Genomic DNA, 21,696 nt, shown 5'->3' on the forward strand with positions numbered 1-21,696 from the left:
TAGGAGATGTGACATTTAAGGAGAGGGAAGGTGCTATGAGCTAGGCAACCTCAGAAGGCAGACAATGGAAGACCCCAAAGCTTTACCCTAGAAGGTAGAGAACCTAGACGGTGGACGTACAGCGCAAAGATGAGGGGATTAAACCCTGAGGCCCACTGTGAGCAGGGGCAGCAACATTGGCCCGAAATCTTGGCTGCACAGGAGGGTGTGAAGCAGGAGGATCTGGAGCTCAGGGTGGTCCCAGGAGTCACAGAAAGACCCCTAGCCTCATCTCAAACAAGAATACCAAAGACATACAAGTGTTAAAGGAATAGAGAAACTGGGGACTGCATCAGGATGGACTCGCTAATTCCCTACATCATCTACAATGGCCTCTGCAAACCTGCAACTAAGTATAAGCTTTAGCCGAGTGGTTACATTAAATGTTTTTACTGGAGTATGTTACCTCGGGTCAGTGCAACAAACACCCATTGAATCGCTTTTCCTGGTGTTACAGGTTAAAAGCAAAGCAAGTAGTTTTCCCTTCGGGATTATAGTCTAATTAAAGTTATTGATAGTGTGCACACAAACACATGGCGTTATGTTCCATATGTCTGGCATTATACCGTGGTAACTTATATAATGCAATATTAGAATTGGATAGAACTGTAGCTCTCAACTTTAAAGTCCTACATTTCGCATTCAGTAACATGGACCTGCATAATGTTCAGTACACCAGACCTTAAAACACAACACTAAAACTTAACACATTTCTTAATTTAAACATGACCAACAATATACCAAAAGAGTGATCATTAAATCAGTACTGAATATTAATATACATTAATATACACTAGCGTGTATCCATATAGAGTGTATTTTTGATTTAGCAGAAGAAATGGCATTGTTTTATGTATTTTCCAGGTCCGTGTAAGAGTAGAGAACTGGAGTTTCTTGTTGCTTAGGTCATAGTAGACTTTACAGATTAGTAGCTCTTACAAACGTTTACTTGCTTCCTTATGCAAAATGAAAAGGAATGTCACATTTTATAACATCACCTTCAGTCTCAACCAGAAGCCATTATTAGGAAGCAATTAGACAGTCAAGAAGAAAACAGTTGTGCTAAGTTCTAATATTTGCTTGAAGTTTTAGGATATTGTCATTAATGACAAATGTTTTCTCGAAAGTATCTGCCAGCTACCTAAGTCTTTATAATCGTATTTCAGTCAATTTCTGTGGGATAGAATGAATGCTCCCTGGTGCAGGGGGACATTTGAGTGCAGAGTTCAGAAGCGCTTTTCCTGGTGGCGTCAGGGAACTTTGGTGAGGAGAGAACTGTGCTTTATGAGAACTTCTTTCTTTATAGGGCATGGTAGACAGCTATGGGGGGTGGGGGGTGGGGGCAAGCGTGCTGTTACTGAGGCTCTGCAGTAAGGGGGAGAGTGTGGCTAGGGACTGACTGCAGGCACAGTGGTGACTGTGTTCAGCAAAGCAGCGATTTTCACCCTTCACCATTTTTTTTAAAAACCCTGTTCATTTTATAGATATGGGTATTTTGCCTGCATGTACATCTGCTTACCACAAGTGTGTGTGGTGTCAGAGGAGGGCATGGGATCCTCTGCACCCACAGACACAGGGGTTTGTAAGCCCCTGGGTGAGTGCTGGGGGTCAAACCCAAGCCCTCTAGGAAGAGTAGAGAACATTGTGGGTCTCCCTTACTGGCCTTTGTCTGTACTCAGACTTTAGGTCGGCTGTCTCAGCACTGACCCCTGTCTTCCCACCATCGCCCCATTAATGAATCCCGATAAGATAACATGTATACACCAAGGCTAGCTGTCTGCAATAGGGTTGGGCTTTGAACTTAGATCTCCTGGACTCCAAAGTTCTCATTTTTTTTTCCTCTGTTGTCGGCCTTTCATATCTACCTCCTAAGGAACAGTATGCAATATCTCGTTTTAAGATACCAAAAATGCCATATACTGTAAGAAATATTCAGGCATAAAAGCTTAGCCACCTTTAAGAATGTGTGTGTATGTGTAAATATGCATATATATGCATGCATGTATATGTGTATATATACAAACACATATATGCATGTATATGAGTATATATGTGTATGTATATGTTTATACACACATGTATATGTATATGTATATATGAATATGTGTGTATATATGTATATGCATACATATATGTATATATACACATATATACACATATATACATACAAATACAAATACACATATACATACACACATACACATATATACATAGCTCCTAGTCATATATATGTATATATATGTGCATACACACACACATGTATATACGCAGCTCCTAGCCATCTAGCTATGAGCTGTCTTTAGTGGGTACTGTAATTTCCTATCGTTCACTGCTTCTAGCTGTCTTTGAAGTAGAAACCAGGTTGAATTTATTGAATTTCTATAAAACTGAACCTCGGTTCTTTAGTACAAGGTATCAGACACTTCTTAGCTATCTTCAACATAACACACATAAACATATATACGTACATTTAAATATATATTCACACAAATACACACATATGTATGCATGTGTATCTTCCTGTGTTGGGAGTATGTGCATGTGAAATGAGGTACCCAGAGAAGCCAGCAAGCCTTGGATTCCACGGAACTGCATTGATGGATGTTTGTGAACTGCCTCATGGACATGCTGGGAACTGACCTGTCCTTGGCAAGACCTCTGGCCTATCTCTCTGGCTCTAGTGGCAGCTTATTTCTTTGGGACGTTTAATTTATAGACCATTCCCAATAACTGAGTGAGGTCTCATAAAGTCTTATTTTTATTCTTCCTTATGATGCAGTTTAAACGCTTGCCTGCCTTGCTCATAAATGAGTCGTTGGGGCTGTGTGTTGTAGACCTCATCCCAGCACAGCCAGCAGCACTTCGAAGACCACCTTCTGAGTCGAAGGGGGAAAGCAGTATCTTTTTAGTACTTCACCCAATGGATGCTGACCTATGTGGCTCTTTGCTCCCCGAGACTCCGGGTCTTCCTTCCTCTTGGCTTCAATGAAATTAAAAATATCAATTTCCAGAGTAGAGGTCAGAGGACATTATGGCTTAAGAGGTACATGGGGTTTAGAAAGACTGGAGGACAGCACCCCTGCCGAAGACTCTGAGCAGCCGAAGATAGCATGGCACTGCTTTTCCAGATGAGCTGCTCGCTAAAGACATCTCGCCACATCAGAAAAACCCTTAGATGGCTGTCAACCTCACTGCTACCTCGAGGGAGGCTGTGGAAGAAGGATTGCACAGGAGGGAAGACCTGAAGACTTACTGTGCGCCACTGTGCCCACAGCGGTGCTCTGCTGAGTTCCCAGTCAGTCTGTGTAGCTGGATCAGGAAGCCCCCAGTGTGGATCAGCAAACCACTGTGTTCATTCTCAGCTGAGGAACCTGTAGGCCAGTGCCTCTTTATTTAAAAACAAAACAGAGACTGTTGACCTGGGAGCATATGACATGATAATGGAGGAAAAGGGGCAGCTTGCAGCTATGAGTTTGGTGACTGGGATCTACTAGTGTTTAAGATATAGTAAATTATGTATGTCAAAAGTAGTTGAAATATGGCTAAGGAAGAAGGTAAACACCGGTGGGTGGGGAAATACATATATATATGTATATATATGTATTATACACACACACACACACACACACACACACACACATATATATATATATACACATACATATATGGTGGGGAACTTTTTCTTAAAGGTTCAGAAGTGTAATTTAGGACAGGCATCTTGTCTGAGGTGGAAACCCTACAGCATCCTCCTGAAGATGGTGTAGACTAAAATTTCAGACGGATCCAAGGTTTTATGCCAGTGGATAGGCAATGAACCGAGATATACTGATCTGGGCATCTGAGACCTCAGGAGGCCAGCGTCTGGGAGGACGGTCCTTCTCTCTCACACAGTTTGGATTGTACCTGTCTTGATCTGGTCACTACCTCTTATATAGTAGGCAGTATGTTGAAAATTCCTTATAGTCTTTCTCTCTCTGTCTCTCTGTCTCTGTCTCTCTCTGTCTCTCTCTCTCTGTGTCTCTGTCTCTCTCTGTCTCTCTCTGTGTCTCTGTCTCTGTCTCTCTCTCTGTGTCTCTGTCTCTCTCTGTCTCTCTCTCTGTGTCTCTGTCTCTCTCTGTCTCTCTGTCTCTCTGTCTCTGTCACTCTCTGTCTCTGTCTATGTCTCTGTGTCTCTGTGTCTCTCAGCTCTTTTGCTCGCACTACCACTGACAGCTGAAAATAAACAGATGATAGTTTATTCTAGAAAGGAAAATGATAGAAGAGCTGCGGCAGGCACTTTCGCTTTTCCTTTTCATCAAATGATGTTTCTTCAATGTTTTATTTCTTGTTTTTAAGACTGAACTGAGATTCCCCCACCCCTGAAGGTGGAAAGCTCATAGGAAAACAGGAAATTAAAAAGAATGAAGTCTTGTTGATGAAATTGGTCGCCCTGAACTCCTAGGGCTTAAGAGAAGACCGGGAAGGCAGCTCCCTGCCTAGCAAGAAGGCACCTGACTGGAGTCTCCCATAAGACTCCGTTTATTTCCATAGCTAGTTAATTCTCTGTGTGTGGTGCTTTGGGTGGGACCCAGGGTCGGGCTAAAACCACTGAGTCATCTCCAGCCCCAATGAATTCCTTTTACGGAGATTTTATTTCAAAGTTCTGTCTTTATTTGTCTTCCAGTCTAGTTTACAAAATTTAACGGTTTATAAAATTGTGGGAGAATGCCACTTGACAAAAGAACTGAGCCCTCGTCATGAGCTGGAGGGGAACAGTAACAACGATGCTGGCAAAGGTGTGCCTTCAGCCTTGCTGGCATCGGGCATGTGCAAGTCCTGATAATAGAACCATGGCGTTCGGCAAAGGGAAAAGACGAAATGCACACGCTGAATCAGGAGGCTGTGGCCTGTAAGAAGACATTGTAATGATATGGTCCGCTATTTACAGGCAACCACATCTGTGCCTTGTAAGGAATCGCTGAAAATAACAAGCCCCACCACTTGGGAATAATTCACAGCTCAGAGACAGCACTTTTAAGAACTTGACATCAAATTTGACTTGAAACCAAAAACCACGATAAGCCAAATAAGTAGAAGGTTCTAAATATAGAGAAATGTACGGGTTGGAATGCGCAGCCGATGTTTTGGTGGTTGTGAGGGTAGCCTGTAATCTGCGATGAAAAGTCAGCCCGTGCTCTGGTGACCTTCTGAAAATGAGCACATTTCAGTTTAATGTCCAGATGAAGATGGCGGGTCAGCGCCACAGAACCCAGGGCAGGCTGGCAGTGCCTGGGGCATGGCTCCCTTTCCATTCTGGGATGCTCTTGGGACACGTGAGCACTTTCCAAGGTCTCTCCCCATACAGTTCCCTGTCTTCCCCTTGACCACAGGCTGCCGCCTTGACGACAGTTGTCTTAGCCAGGATTACTCTGTGTCAGGTGGACACCAGGGTCCACCGTGGTTACAGAACATTACTTCTGCAGATAGCTTGCTGCAGGGCTCCTTCAAGAGTGAACAGGCCCCTCGGCCAGCCCTTCCCTCAGGCCCCATCACGGGGTCACCTTTGAAGACGTACAGGGTCCCGAGAGTTTGTTCTGTGCTATTCTTTTCTCTCTTGCCCGTTTCCCTGTGTGGCCTCAGATTTCACCACCGAAGCTCTATCAAAGAGTCCAGTTAGGTCAAAGGGGGCAATAGATACTACTTAAAAAATGCAGTAATTCCTTTGGGCGGAGCCTGGGATAGTGTCCGTGTCCTCTAGTTAAGAGGTGCAAAAGAAGTAAAGGAAAAACCAAAATACACGGTTTGGCTGCAGTAGTGGGAAAGTGGAAGTCTGTAATCTAGGGAGGGTGGTGCCTGGCACGCACATCCTTACACTGTGCTGGTGGGTGTGTGGTGTGGGTGACGGTTTAGCGACTCATGTATCAAAAGCATTTGAGCAGGCCACAGCACTTAGAAATCTGCTTCCCGAAATTTAGGCCTAATGAAATAGTAATTGAACACGTGCACATATACATATGTACAAGGAAGCGTATTGCCGCGGTGTTTATAGAAGCAGAAAATTGGAAGCAACTTCTGTGTTCATCAGTGGAGGAACTGTTTAGCTAAATTATATTGCAGCTATTAAACATGATGATTCAGAGCTTTATATAAAGCTCGGAGATGTCTCTGATCGATGTTTGTAAAACAGTGCGTGCGCATGGTGCATGGTGCCATTTTAGTGACTGTGTACGGAAGGATCCTCTCTAAAATACTTCAAAACCAAGCTCATTTCTGAGAGACGGGGTTACATATGTCGTTTATTTCTTCCTTTTATACTTTACCATGATGTTAGAAGTTACTTTGTAACGAGCATAGGTTTTTTCCATTAGGAGAGAAAGAGTCTTTGTAGTTTGGGAGGTGGGGGTGGGAAGTCTGATACATGGAGAGGTCCAGGGTGAGCAAGTCCTGGGTCACTGCCTTCAGAACATAGAACCAAGGGGAGACTGATTTATACAGGAATCGCTGGGTTTTTCCTGAGTCCATGTTGATTGTCACAGAGTCAACACCAAATGTTCCCGGAACACCCTGAGACACATTCTAAAAACAGCCTTCACTTCAGGGCCTTTCCTCCAGAGTGGGCTTCCTTGCCTGTTTCTCTGAAGTCAGCAATCTGAAATGCCTAGTCTGGTCAGAGAGAAGCGCTCCTGTGTGCTGGCTGTGTGTGCCCACACACTTCTGTTTTCCCTGTGACTAATCTGTTACGTCCTTCTCTTCCCTCCCCTGCTTTCTTCAAATATTTGTCTTTCCCCTCAACCCTCAGCCTCCTGTAGCTGTAGTCCTGGAACTCTTTTGGTTCAATATTTGGCTTTTGACATTGATGTGCAGTTTGCATTTTGATCCAAATAAAAGGAGTGAAATTTGTCCTGCTTTGTAGCATGCTTACATTATGGTACAGAGGAAAACACTTCACTTCTTGATATCTTGTATCTTTCTAGCAGCTAGGAAATGGAAACCTGTCATTGGTGGCATGCAAATGAAGTTAAGTTCTGTGTTTTGAGATCTGAATAAAGGCTTTCGCTTGAGCTGAACTTGGTGTGTGTGTGTGTGTGTGTGTGTGTGTGTGTGTGTGTGTGTGTGTGAGAGAGAGAGAGAGAGAGAGCGCGTGTATATGAGAGGGAGAGAGAGAGAGCGTGTGTGTGTGTGTGTGTGTGTGTGTATGAGAGAGAGAGTGAGAGTGTGTGTGTGTGTGTGTGTGTGTGTGTGTGTATGAGAGAGAGAGAGAGAGTGTGTGTGTGTGTGTGTGTGTGTGTTCAGGGTTTCCTGCAGAATGGATGGTACAATATTTTTAATTTAGTTCAGTTATGAACAGGGCCCCTTCCTCCCTGCATGGTCTTAGAATTAACTACTTTATTTTTCTAGTCATACGAACCGCAGAGAGCAGTTCTTTGCTCCTCTCATATCCCTCTTTAATTATATGAAAAATTTTCATAGTGCAGTTTCTCAGCTATTGCTGGAAAAACAAGCCTTCCTTGCAGCCTGCTTTGTGTGAACGCAGATGAGCCTGGAGCAGGCCGGTGTTTCAGGTTATCAAGAAATTTCTTCTGATGCGATCCATTTCACTGTCCAAGGCAAGGGTCAGACACTCTCATACATAAGCATGAGTTTGAGCAAAGACTCCCCAGGAGCCACATTTCGTCCTGATTGTGAATAATTTAAATTCAGCATTTCAGCCGATAAGGGACTCTGCTGGAGTGAGGTGTTCCCAGGCAGGTTGTGTGAAGACCCACCTTAATGACATTTGAAACGTGTGAGTCTGGACCAGTGCTGACAGGGTTTTTGTAGGCACAGAAGTACTGATGTCAGGGATCCTGGGAGGGTTTATTAGTGGGGGAGAGTTCACTCTGCCTGCCCTGAGTAACACAGAGCACCTCTACGCATGCAGTCCTTCCCTTAGGCCCCTCTCACCCCTATCCCCTATGTCCATCCTGAAGACACACTCCACATGGCCCTATCATTTCTCTCTGGTGTGATTGTGATGTCCTCTTTAAGGGGAGCTCAATGCCACATTTTGACCAGATTGCCTAGGTGGACTTTACCCACCAAGTTGTTACTAGAAAAGGTTCACTTAGGGACATTGTCTCTCGGCCACTGCCCTACAGTAACCTGAAGTTGCACTTGAGTCACTGACTGGGATGAGGCCCTGCATGTGTTTAACCTCAGAACAGTCAAGCGGACGGGCAGTTTTTACTTTCTCAAAGTCACACTCGTTTGAAGGCACTGAGCAAAATAGTCTAACGTTTTTCTTTCACCCTTTGAAAATTCCATATGTGGTACAAGATATCTTGATAGTCTCTGTTCTTACTCTGCCTCCCCCCCCCCGTCACCCCCACATCTTCTCCCAGGAGATGGTCCATGTTCTGTCTCCCTCCCAGCATCAAGAAGGAATAGTTAACTGACCTCATCTAATGCAGGTGACCACGGTTGCTATCCAGTTCATGTGTCCAATAACTCTGTCCTGTCCAGAGGACAGCCCTTCACAGTGTCCTCTGCCTCTTATATCACCCTCCTTACCTTCTGCAATGCTCCTTGAGCCTTGGGCAGAGTGGGATGTCCTATCTATGACTAAGCAGTCCCAGCTTCACTCTCAGCACTTTGAACAGTAATGAGTCTCAGCATTGACCACTACCTGCATATATGTGTGTGTGTGTGTGTGTGTGTGTGTGTGTGTGTGTGTATACATATATATATATATATTTGCGCACATATATACATACATATATAATTTTCCTTATTCCTGAAAATTTCAAAGATGTAAACAATAAAATATGATCATATCCAACACCCTCCCCTCATTTCTTTCTCCAAGTCCCCTCCGATATGTCCCTGTCTTAGTTGCTTTTCTCTCGCTGTAAAGAGACAATATGGCCAAGGTAACAACTTATTTAAAAGAGCATTTTGGTTTGTAAAGCATTTGTAAAATTCAAATCTCTCACCTCTTGGCAGAAGACATACTACCAGGCAACAGTGAGGAGAGAGGGAGAGGGAGAGGGAGAGGGAGAGGGAGAGGGAGAGGGAGAGGGAGAGGGAGAGGGAGAGGGAGAGGAATTTGGATTTTTCAGTGTGAACTTCACTTACAGGCCCGGCTTATGTCTGCAGATGTGGAAGGTTAGAGTACATGTTTGCTATGGCAGCAAGTGTATTCGCAGGCAGGTAATAAACACGCCCAGGATCCTTGACATTAGTGTTTCTGGGACGACAGGCCTTGCCTTCCCAAACAGTTCCACCAAGGCCACACCTCCTAACCTTCCCAAACTGTTCCACCAACAAACTGTGGCCCAAACATTGACATGTATCAGCCAATAGGGGGCATTCTTATTCAAATCACCACAGTGCCCCACCTAACTTCAGTTAGTGCTGCCCGTGTATATATGGATGTGGGACCATACCAGTGGGAACCAGTGGGGGGAAAATTACTCTCTCTTCCACAGCAGCTATCAACTGCTGATCTCTCCTTCTTAAAGGGTAGAACTTGGAGAATACTTCCCCCATCTATGATGGAATTTTGGCAGGCTTAAGCAGGTGGTCACAGTTGCTACGAATCTGATACCTGTGTCAAAACATAAATATTTAGAAGGTAAATTCCTAAAAGACTTGAGCATTGAGCCCAATGGTTCTCAACCTTCCTGATGCTGTGACTTGACTCTTTAACATAGCTCCTCATGTTGTGGTGACCCCCATCCACCCACCGTGGAGAGCTCACAACCCAAGTGATGATAGTGTTTTTTCGTCTTACTTTGGTGCAGTGACAAATGAAATGCATGTTGTGCTTTGAACCCTCATCAGGGCTGAGTCATCAGGCAATTTTGGCAGTGGATATTGAAGAGTGGGCTCATGGGAGTCCGTTGTCCTCAGGACCAGGTTGGGTGGGGCTGTAAACAGATGGGAGTACATTATGCACATGATACTGTAACTAGAAGTTTACAGACACTTTTTCAGGACGAAGGATGAACCGTAAAGACCAGAAAGGATGCTCATTGCCTTGACGTTGAAAACCTATGCTCAAGACTTTCGGGGTGAAAGTTAGGACGTCTCTTTGATGACCATGAGAATTAAATTTCTCAGTGAGGGAGCTGGCAACTATAGACAAGCTCTTGTCTCTAAAATGAGTTTACTCAACAAATTGGAAACTTCTTCTGTAATTATTTCTAAGCTTAAGCTCTGCTAAAGAAGAATCATTGAACTTCCCGCGTTTTGACTAGTAGTTTGGGTGTCATTTGACTCGGAAACAATTAACAGTGAAGAATTGAGTAGACACCAAGGGAGTCGCCAGGGATGAAAGGTCTGTCTCTGAATTTTCAGTCACTTAAAAAATGATCATTTGTTTGGAGAAACTTAAATATTTCCTTCCTCTAGATAAAGTAAAACTTCAGGAGTTTTTTTAGGTTGCTTGTGATTTTAATGGGCTACTGCATGAGTTAGGCCTATAAGTGAAGTTCATACTGAAAAATCCATTTTTTCCCCAGAAACAAAATGTTTCTCCTCCTCCTCCTCCCCTCTTCCTCCTTCTCCTCCTCCTCCCCTCCTCCTCCTTCCCTCCTCCTCCCCTCCTCCTCCTCCTCTCTTCTTCCTCCTCCTCCTCCTTTTTCTTCTCTTCTCTTCTCTTCTCTTCTCTTCTCTCTCTCTCTCTCTCTCTCTCTCTCTCTCTCTCTCAAATCTGAACTTATTTCTTCCTCACAGTTGCCTGGTAGTATGTCTTCTGCCAAGAGATGAGAGATTTTGATTTTTCAGCAGCAGGAATTTGGCAGCCCTTTTCCTGTCAGCTCACCCTAAGCTCCATATCAGACCCTTACCATTAGCTTCACACAGGTAGTTGTCGCTAATCAGTGGGGTCTTCACACGAACAAAAAGACATGGTCTTGTATCCCATGCAAGAGGATTTTGTGCCCAGTGGCTGATTTGGGAGGTAGCTGCCACCCTGGGCCACCGTGCAGGGGTGATGCCTGGCTAGCCTGGGCCACCATGCACGGGTGATGTCTGACCTGTGTATGATACTATGTGGATCCAATGCCTGGCCTGCATGTGCCACCATGCAAGGATGATGTCTGGTCAGCATGTGTCACTATGCAGGAGTGATGCATGGTCAGCATGTGTCACTGTGCAGGGGTGAAGCATGGTCAGCATGTGTCACTATGCAGGAGTGATGCATGGTCAGCATGTGTCACTGTGCAGGGGTGAAGCATGGTCAGCGTGTGTGCCTTGCCCTGTGGTGCTGCACACTCCAGGCCTGGTTTTTAGCTCCTCGGTGAGCTGCTGGCTCTACCAAAGTCTCTGTGAGCTTCTCAGCCGTCTCCAATGGTAACCAGGCTTTCCTGTCACGTGCTACCGACATCCCATTACCATTCTGAGAGATTATTCCCAGTTTTCCCTTTCTATGGCCATTTTCCTCCAGAAGCTGCCCTGGGCATCACCCATAATAAAGCCCCATCAAAGAGAAGATTTGAGGGCACTGGAAAAGCCCGTGGTCGAAGTGAGACATGGAGAGCTTAGCATTTCCTTCTACTTTTATTCTTCAGGCTCCTTAGTTTAAATAACTGAAATGGCAAGTGAAAAAAGCAAAAAAAAAAAAAAAAAAAAAAAAAAAGGCGGTAACATGTGTCTTGCCTTCCGGGACACTCTGTGCCCTGAACACGACCAGTCCCTAAATAGAACCATATTGTCCGTGGCGCCCTTCATGCAGGGGTTCTCAACCTGTGGGTCGTGACCTCTGGGGGGGGGATATAGAATGGCCTTTTCACAGGGGTCGCCTAAGACCACCAGAAAATGTAGTATTTCCATTGCAGTTCACAACAGTAGCAAAATGACAGTTAGGAAGTATCAATGAAGTAATTTTACAGTTCCGAGGCCACCACACCGTGAGGAGCCTTACTAAGGCGTCCCAGCTTTCGGAAGGCCGAGAAACCCTGGTTTGCGGGGATGTGGGGATGGAGGCAGCTACCCTTGGTGATGCTGCCTCTGTAGGTTGGGTGGCTTGCCGAGTGGAAAGGGACGGTGAGACGCCTCCACGCACACTCCGGTTGGGAGAGAGGAAAGGAAGGACGCATGCGCGGGTTTTATGAGTTGCGAAGATTACATCCTCTCAGATGTGTGGAGAAAAGGAGGCTCTGGGATGGCGGTAAAACCCGACAGTTTCTGCGCTAATCGATGCTGAACGCAGACGAGAATGAATCACATTTAATGAACGTAGCATGCAGGCCGTTCCGTCGAATGATTGCAAAGCGCGATTCCCCATTTGTTTTTAATGGGGGAAATTTAAAAACCATCACTTACCAGTTAAAAGGCAGTCTGGTTCTTAAACAACGAAGTTGACATCAGCATTTTTTTTTTTAATAGGCTGTGAGGACACCGACTCTCCTCATGGTGGTTTAAACCAACTATGTGTGTATGGAAACTGAGGGACAGCGGTTGTTTTAATTATATATATTATATTATGTCATTTAATTTTATTAAGCCACCTTTTGCTGTAACATCTTATTTTGTTGCCATATTCATTCTCCCACCTACCCTTCTTTTTAATTAAATATACATATTTAATTGTATTAATAAATAAATATAAATATATATTTAGTTAAATATATGTGTATATATATGTATATGTATGTGTATGTGTAAGAGATATATATGTATATATGCATATATATGTGTGTGCAGATATATATATATATATATATATATATATATATATATATATATATATATATATATCTTAGCCCAGGCTGGCCTGTGGGCCTTCCTCCTTCAGTCCAGGTAGTATTGTTGGAATCACAGTAGCTTGTCCCACCCTGTGCAGCTCAGAGTACAGACTTTTAAGCTCTTAATTAAACACTCAGTTTATTACCATAGCTATTTACAATGTCTAGAATTTGCTTCTGTGTCAGGAGACACTGCTTGTGGATCTGTAGACAAACGCCGGTGTCTAAAGTGGCTTTGTGTGCGTGGCCTTTTCCTCATCTCTTTAAAGTGACACCGTAGGTGAGGTAATGATGTCCAGAGAGATGTCATGGAAACCAATTAGATGCCAGGAAGTAAGACAGACAGGGGACGAGACTCACAGTAAGTCTCAGAGTTTTCTTCTTGCTAACCAACTCAGTCCCTCAGCCAGGGACTCTCATCACTGAGTTTCTTTACAGCCCTGATTCCCCTCAGCTGCCTGGACAGGTAGAATCTGGGAGGAGATCGTTTCCTGCACAAGCATTCTAGGCTACTGCCATGCTCCTCAAACCACAGGCCTCCTCTACCCACGCACAGATGCCCTGTAGCTGTGGAGATTAGGTAACTTGATGTGACTGTGTCTCTCCCTCCCTCGGTGAGCTCATCAGTGAAAGCCAACAGGTGCACACCTGCCATCGCCTGCCTGTCACTGCCTTTCCAGTTCTCACCTTGCCTCTGTTTTCCCTATTCCGCACACAGGAAGAGTTTAACGGAAAGCCTGACTCGCTCTTTTTCACCGATGGCCAGAGACGGATCGACTTCGTCCTCGTGTACGAAGACGAGAGCAAGAAGGAGAACAATAAGAAAGGGACAAATGAGAAACAGAAGGTAGGACTTGCATTCTATTTGGTTTCCCTCTTATCCCCTTTAATATCGAGGAGTGAGTTGGTTTTAAGTAAGCAGTCGGGTAATGAACATCCCTCCCATGTTCTCTCGGCCTGTGATCCTTCAGGGCACCTTAGCAGAAGATTTTGTTGATCTGAAAGAGCTTACTCAGGAACTTCCCCAGTCAGTTTCATACGAAAGGGAGAATTTACTTTTAAGGGATTACACTTTGTATGTGCAGAGCAGATTTGCATGAAGGCACACTGGGCAGCAGCTTGCACCTGGCTGGGAGAGGAGGCTGACGATCAAGGACAAGTGCAGGACGGCCTAGCCTTCCCAGTGCACTTGCTCACTCTGCTGCCAGAGGTGTGGGTTCCCTTCAGGGCTTTTCTTTTTTCTCATTTAACTCTTTTTTTTTTTTTTCCTTTTTCTTTTTTTTGGAGCTGGGAACCGAACCCAAGGCCTTGCGCTTCCTAGGCAAGCGCTCTACCACTGAGCTAAATCCCCAACCCCCTCATTTAACTCTTATCACGCACTAGCTGGGCTTAGCTATCCCATCCTTTGTGCATGAGACTTGATGGTGGAGAAGCCGAGGCCATGGCGCTCGTCTAGTCAGGGTGGAGACAAGTTCAGCTTCTCGGTTTGATTCCAGACTCTGTGCTTCTGACCCTCTCGCCTTCTGTTCCTGTTCCGTATCCACTGGCCTCCAGGCTGCATCCTCCTTTTCCATTGCTCTTGCCTCGTGCAAACCGTTCCTTTTATTTATTCATTCATTTACATTCCAGCTGTTGGCTCTCCCTCCTGTTCTCCCCCTAACAGTTCCTCATCCCATTCCTCCTCCCCTTTGCCTCCCAGACGGTGCTTCCCCAACTCCCAACATGCCTCCCCATTCCCTGGGGCCTCAAGTCTCATAAGGGTTTGGTGTGTCTTAAGTCTCTCAAGGTTTTTAGGCTGTCTTCTCCCACTGAGGCCAGATTGGACAGTCCTCTGCTGTATATGTGCCTGGGGCCTCCGACCAGCCCATGTATGCTGCCCAGTTGGTGGCTCAGTCTCTGGGAGCTCCCAGGGGTCTGGGTTAGTTGATACTGTTGGCCTTCCTCTGGGGTTACCCTCCCATGCATCTTCTTCAGCTTTCCCATAGGGGTCCCCGACTTCAGTCCATTGGTAGGGTTTAGGTATCTGCATCTGTCTCAGTCAGCTGCTGGTAGGGCCTCTCAGAGGACAGATAGCCTTGCCAGGCTCCTATGTGAAGCACACTATAGCATCAATAATAGTGTCGGGCTTTGGTCCCCCTCTCCTCCCCATGAGATGCATCCCAAGCTGGACCAGTCACTGGACTGCTTTTCTTTCAGTCTCTTCTCCATTTTAGTCCCCGCAGTTCTTTTAGACAGGAACAATTCTGGATCTGAAATTTTGACTGTGGCTTGGCAACCCCATCCCTCCACATGGGGCCCTGTCTATTCTTACTTTCCAGGGTTAGCACAGCCACCCGGAACTTCTTTATTAAAACGCAAACTGCACTGAGCTTGCAGAGCACAAAAGGAATGCCTTTGGATGTTTGTGTCCATGTTGGAACTCCCCACACCGTTAAAAGTCCCCGTCCCCCATGTGCCGTAACACACATACAGCTTCCAGTGTCCCTTATGTATGCAGAATTCACGAACTATAGCAATCTTTATCCTTTTAATTTCGGCTTATTCATTGAAAGCGAGTGGTTGAAACCTCGTTTTTGTGAAATGAAACAAATTGCTGTTTTATTCGCGTGTTTAAATTTGGAGAGGGTTAACTTTAGAGTTTGAAGTTGTGTCTGGTACAGCAGAATAAGCCCCAGGGTTTAGAAACACTGACATTCAGATTCTAATTCAGCCACTGTCCTAGCTGAGTTAGTTTATATGGAACAGTTCCCCAGGTAACTGGCTTCACCAGAAAAAGGGGGGCAGGGGTATTTATCACTTACACCAAAGTAGAAGGTGGTGTTTCTCCTTCGAAGCATGGCTTGGGGTTGGCACAGTGTGGTGTGTAGTCGTTTGGGAACCCAGGCTGAAATCGCGGCTCTGCTGGTGTTCGCCAGGCAGTTTCGGAATCAACCTGGATATCAACATGAAAAGCAGAGAAGATGCCATGGTGGGTGAAGGGGGGAGCTCCTGGGGCATCACTGTGGGGGCTGACTGCAGCCATCGCGCTCAAGTTGTGTCAAGAAGAGCTCAGCAAGCCACGGCTCTGGCAGGACTGGGTCTGTGCCTCAGGCAAACCTCACTGTCCATTTTGTAACCTCCCTCCACCCCACACTTACACGCACACTTAGACTTCTTCGCGTTTAGATGGCATCTTACAAACAGGCTATCGTAATTTTATAGTTGGTTGAAAATTTCTTTTTCTTGTTGGTCTATAAACTATTGGCTCATCGCACAATCAGCGGCCTCGTAGATTCCGCGAGACAGAGTTTCAGTACCTACCACGTGGCTACAGTTAAAATTAAATAAATGGTCACACACCGACATCGCGTAGATTTCTAATACACGTAAGTCGTAGGAGGTGATGTGCTTTCTCTCTTTCATTTGGTGTGATCCTAAAGCAGTGGTCTGATAGAAAAGGCTTAAGTCTCCTGTCAGCCGGCTCTATCACTGAAGTAGCTAATGGACTCGATCATTTCCCCAGGATGCGGTAATAGCCGGCGCATCCGTATTTACTCCTATCAGATAGTCATGACCCACCCATCCGCCGACAGCTGGGCTGGGTTTGTGTAAAGCACTCTTAGCAGATCAAATCCAAGACGTTTAAAGGAGACTGTCTGGCTTTAGAGAAAAAGCTGTACTGCTGGGCTGAAGGGCACCTGGAGCTACTCACGTTATTAATAAGTTCCTCGTCTGCTTCAGACAGGAACGTAGGTCTCAGGGTGACCCTCACTAAGTCAGGAGGGGGGAAAAAAAAGTCACCGTTAATTTTGGTAAACCTCCAGCACAGTGAGCGATACCTTCATGTTGACGTTCATAAGCTGGGCTTTGAAGTGTTTTCAGTTTGCATTTGTATCTATTCCTTAATTTTATACTCCGTCAGATTTCAAAGCCCAGCCTCAGAACCACCTTTTTATATCAGACGTTTCTGAGCTTTGTTGTGTTCCCTGCCGGGAGGCTTAGTGGGGATTTAGGGCGACGCCACGGAGAGGCAACATCAAAGTCCTGTTTTCCCTAAGAGGAAAAGGTTTTGTGTTTGTCATATTGATTTCCTAAAACAACGCCGTGATTGACTTTGCGGGAATTGGTGGGAAGGGTTCTGTGAGCAAGTTTTAGGGCTGTGGAAAGGTGGGACTCGTAGGGCTGCAGGCACCCTGAATGCGTACAGAGACTTAAAACCCATTCGCCCTCAGGAACAAGAGACAATTCTGGGGCAGCCGAGCCTTTAAACACTGCGAAATTCTGCCCCTTTATATTGGCGAGATCATGCTCTGAGTTTGACACAAGACGTTTGCTTTCGCGTGCTATAGGGGGCGATTGTAAATTGTTTCAGCAAGCCCTCTACGGCTAATGCTTTGCACAGAATCAGTTCGGATGATTTTTTTTTTTATTGCGAGTCACAAGAAAACAAGGTTTAAAATGATTTAATTGCTAGAAGGAGATAATTATGTAACTAATCAGGAGGTAGAGCCATTTCTGAGGCAGGAGATCTTCCAGCTTAATGAGGCCATCCCACCCTGCTGCCCTGAGCCTCAAACAAGCATCTCCTGGTTATGGGCCGATGGCTGAAACCCAGACAGCCAGCATGAGAGGAATATGTCTCTTCTGAGAGATTAAGAAGCTCCTGTGGAGAGACCCCCGTGCAGACTTTCCACCATAGCTCCCTGTCTAGCATGGATCATAGTCTCTTCCTAACTCCTTCCCTCCTTCCCTCCCTCCCTCCCTCCCTCCCTCCCTCCCTCCCTCCCTCCTTCCCTCCCTTTGTTAAGGTCCCGGTGTAGCCTAGGCTCATCTTAAATTCACTATGCCATGATGACCTTGAACTTCTGATCTCCCTGCCTGTACCTCCTGAGTATTGAGGTCCTAGATTCATGCCACTGGACCAGAAGTGGTGGCTAATCTTGGTTGGCAACTTGACACAGCCTCACAAGAGATACCCTCCATTAAGGAGTAGCTTTCTTCAGTTTGGTCTACAAGCAGGACTTCAGGGTAGGGATGGGGTATTCTCCACTGCTAATCGATGGGACAGGGTGTAGCGTAATGTGGGCCCTGCCATCCCTCAGCAAGTAGACCCCAGGCGTGTTACAAGGCTATCTCCAGAGACACAGGGGGCAAGCCAGTGAGCAGCATTCATTCACAGCCTCTGCTTCAGCTGCTGCTTTAGGCGCCTGCCTTGGCTTCCCTTCATGATGGACCCTTAACCTCCTGTAAGATAAACGCTGTCTTTCCCAAGCTGCTTTTCATCCTGTGTTTATCACAGCAACAGAAGCCAAACTAGGGCAGCAGGTTTATTGATTGGGGGAAGGGAACCCAAGGCATCAAGCAGGCTAGGCAAGCATTCACTAATGGAGTTACATCCCTTGCCACCTCATAGACTGTTACAGTTCAACCATAGGCAGCCCTTCAGGTCCGTTGGCTCTGTGTCCATGTGTTTGGTCAACCACAGCTTAAAAACAATGTTCAGAAAGGGGCTAGAGAGATGTCTCAGTGATTAAAGTGTATTTGTTGGTCTTGCAAAGGCCCTGGGTCTGGTTCTCAGCACCCATGTGATGGCTGACAACCATCTACGACTCCTGTGTCAGGCCATCTAATGCTCTGTTTAGATCTCTGTGGGCACTAGCCATGCATGGGTGGGCAGACATCCAAGCAGGCGAAACGCTCACACACATAAAGTAAATAAACCTAATTTTTAAGAAAGGTTTTAAGGGGTTGGGGATTTAGCTCAGTGGTAGAGCGCTTGCCTAGGAAGCGCAAGGCCCTGGGTTCAGTCCCCAGCTCCGAAAAAAAAAAAAAAAAGAACCAAAAAAAAAAAAAAAGAAAGGTTTTAGAAGAAAAATCGGCTTCTGTTGAACACACTCAAAGGCATTCTTTTTCACTGTTCTTTAAGGTATACAGTTTAAGCCACCATTTACATTTCGCTGTTTCAGAGCGATCGGAAATGGTTTAAAAATCTATGGGGTGCGTAGACAGGTGATACCCAAAGACCGCACCGTTTTATGTCAGGGTCTCTTCCGTGTCCAAGGAGACTGTTCCAGAATCCATCCATGTGTCTGCCGAAGGGGCTGGACTAGTAAGGTAAGTGGAATCTTTCACTGGCCCAGGATAGTCAGGATTGGTCCAGTTCATCAACTCAATCACGGGATCACCTAGTAACAGAAACATGTTTAGCTTTTCTTTGGAATAGTGGGATGAGTAAGCCGCCATCGGTGTCTGGCGCCCAAACGGCTACTTTTACTAAATATGTCTGATCTGTATTGTTATGAGCAAAGATGTTTTCAGTAAAACAGATGCCCGTGCATTACATCACCTCTTCCATCACGGTCTGCGTAGCAGTGGCTTCTTTCCAATCTCAAGACTGGTCTGCTTTGATTTTGCTTTGTCCGCCATTTGCCTCCCACCAGGTAGTCCTGTTCTTGACCACGTGATGGTGTAATCGGCCGATGGTGGAAGGGGGAAGAGGAGGTGTCTAGACAGAATAAGAGCAGTACACTTAGTTCTGAATAAGGCTTATTTCGTTTTTATCCGTTCCTAGTAAATGATGGAAACTTAGTTTCCTTAGGATTGAGGAAAGGTACAACATGAAAAGTAGGTCCTCTAATTTCACATTCACCTTAGGAATTCTCTAGAAGGGTCTGGTCCAGAGACTGACGCATAACAATTTTAAAGCACCCATCAAGCTAATTTATATAATAAATACAGATACTAGGTTTCAACATCATGAACCTTTACAATTGTTGGGCATTGCTCAAGTGACTCACGCTAGGCAGAATTGTTTCCCTAGAAGCTGCATGGGTTCTCTTTAGAAATGCTCTCACGTTCAGGAAATGTCTAGTATAAGGGCAATGCCCTGTGATCTTCGATGAGACTTTATATCCTTTAGTGAAGTTTTAGGATATTCATGTGGGTTTTCTAAGTTTTTTTTTAGATTTTCTTAGTTATTTTAAATTCATGGTGCTGTTCTCCAAAGTGTAGTTTGTGACCTGTCTTATATAAGACTTGACTTTTATGAGTCTGTATAGGTATTTCGGTAAACTCTTTAGTTCTAATGTATCCACTGGTTCTTTATATTATTTGTCAGACTGTATTGTCTACGAATCGTAACAGTTTTGTTTTGTTTCAAGACAGTATTGTCTATTCAAGGCCTTATGGTCTGTAAGTTATAACAGTTTGTTTTGTTTCTCTGTGTAGCTCTGACTGTCCTGGAACTCACTCTGTAGACCAGGCTGGCTTTGAACTCAGATCTGCCCGCCTTTGCCTCCCTAGTGCTGGGATGAGAGGCACGCGCCACCACCAGCTTACTACAGTTTTGTTTCTCCTTTGCCTTCCTACAGTTCTTTCTTTTTTGCTCATTTGCATACAGTTGCTAGGGCTTCTGAGGTGAACCTAGCAACTCATCATAGTAGTGACTGTGGTATTGTTTATCATTTTAACAGGAATAGATGCACAACTTCGCCAGTACGTATAATTATGCCAGCATAAATTTCTGGTAGATTCCATTGTAGAAGTTAAGCTGTTGTCTTTTAGTTTTAAGTTAAATGGTTTGAACTTTATGTTATGTGCTTTAAAAAGAAGAATCTAGTGGAAACCTGGGTGTCAGGGAACACTCCCTTAACCCTAGATTTGGGAGGCAGAGGCAGGCGGAGCTCCGTGAGTTCAATGCCAGCCTGGTCTGCATACTGTGTTCCAAGCCAGCATGGGGGTTATAAAGTAAGAACCCAACACTTAATAATGAGGATGGCACAAAACTGTTTCTTATTGGCTTTAAAGTGCTACATAGTTTCTCATTTATTAGCTCCCTACTTATTTATGATGCTACATTGAATAATTTATGTTGTTGGAAAGATTTGACACGTCTGTGGAGTACTGGAAGCTAAGCTCATGGATGAAGAGATTAGAATGGGCTTCCCAGATCTTTGTGTGAGTAGAAGGGTTGGGAGGATGTTTGTCAATGGGTAGAACACTTTTTGTTCGGAAGAATAATTTCAAGAGATCTTTCGTGTATTGATAGAGACCATAGTTAAGTACTGTGCTGTTGTAAATGGCAGAAGAGAATAGTTTTCAGTTCCTAGGATATGTAAGAGATAATTGCCAAGTAGTTGAAAGCTACCCTTCCTCATGTATAACTATGGGAAATGCCTTTAGTGTAGATGAGAAATATACATGCGATTTTGTCAACCAAAGTAAAAGCATGTGGAAAAGTTAGGGAGCAAAGGGAAAACCCATTTCAGGGCATTTGTATGAAAGGAAGGTAAAGGTCAGAAAATTAAAACGAATTGTGTTGTGCACCTATAATGTTGTGTTCAGAAGTTAGCGTGGAGCTGCACGTTTCTCCCTGAGCGTCCTCATCCGCACAGAACTGGGAGTATTACCAATAATGAGAGCTACTGTTCTTTCTCAACACAACTGCAGACAAAATCGATTGTTCAAATGGAAAGCCATGTTCTAGTTGGGGGATCTTTGGGACAGATGGACCGTCACCTCCAATCTCAAAATCAACAAGGGAAGATGGTTACTGGCAAAGAATCCTAACAGCCGAGACCGTTCCCTCAGATGAGCATTTCCCCCAGATAGGATTCTGACTCCCCAGGGATCAGAAGCCAGAGTAGGTTCACACGATGATAGGTTACCGGATGGTGATCAATGCTCATGGCTGATCTTTCATGACGTTACCTTCCCAGGTGGTAGGCACCCAGGCTCACATTTTAGAGAGAAACCAGATCTACTTTCGATTTTTTTTTTAATGTTTTGGAACTAATGCCAGGAGCTCCCTTTTAAGATTTTTATTTTTTCCCTTTCTGCCTTGCTTACAGAACCAAAAGAAATAAATTGAACTAGAATTAGGAATTAGACTGCAACTAGGAGATGTGTCGCATATTTGGTTTAACCCCTGAGTGTGTGTCGTAAGAGCAGTAAAGCTGGATCTTGCTGCTTA

At 44.9% G+C, this 21,696-nt stretch overlaps 1 protein-coding gene across 12 annotated transcripts in view; it reads left to right on the plus strand.

The window, feature by feature from the left end:
- Window positions 1-21,696, plus strand: part of Ano6 (anoctamin 6) — a 180,031-nt gene that overhangs the window by 87,658 nt on the left and 70,677 nt on the right. For all 12 annotated transcript variants that reach the window (XR_015624134.1, XR_015624135.1, XR_015624132.1 and 9 more), the window contains 1 exon segment: window positions 13,465-13,593. Coding sequence is in view for 6 of the 12 variants with exons in the window: in XM_087557551.1 (XP_087413677.1) it covers window positions 13,465-13,593 (129 nt within the window). In the remaining 6 variants the exon portion in view is untranslated.

This window comes from Rattus norvegicus, chromosome 7, assembly GCF_021556685.1.
Source record: "Rattus norvegicus strain SHRSP/BbbUtx chromosome 7, alternate assembly SHRSP_T2T, whole genome shotgun sequence".
In the NCBI taxonomy this organism is placed as follows: domain Eukaryota; kingdom Metazoa; phylum Chordata; class Mammalia; order Rodentia; family Muridae; genus Rattus; species Rattus norvegicus.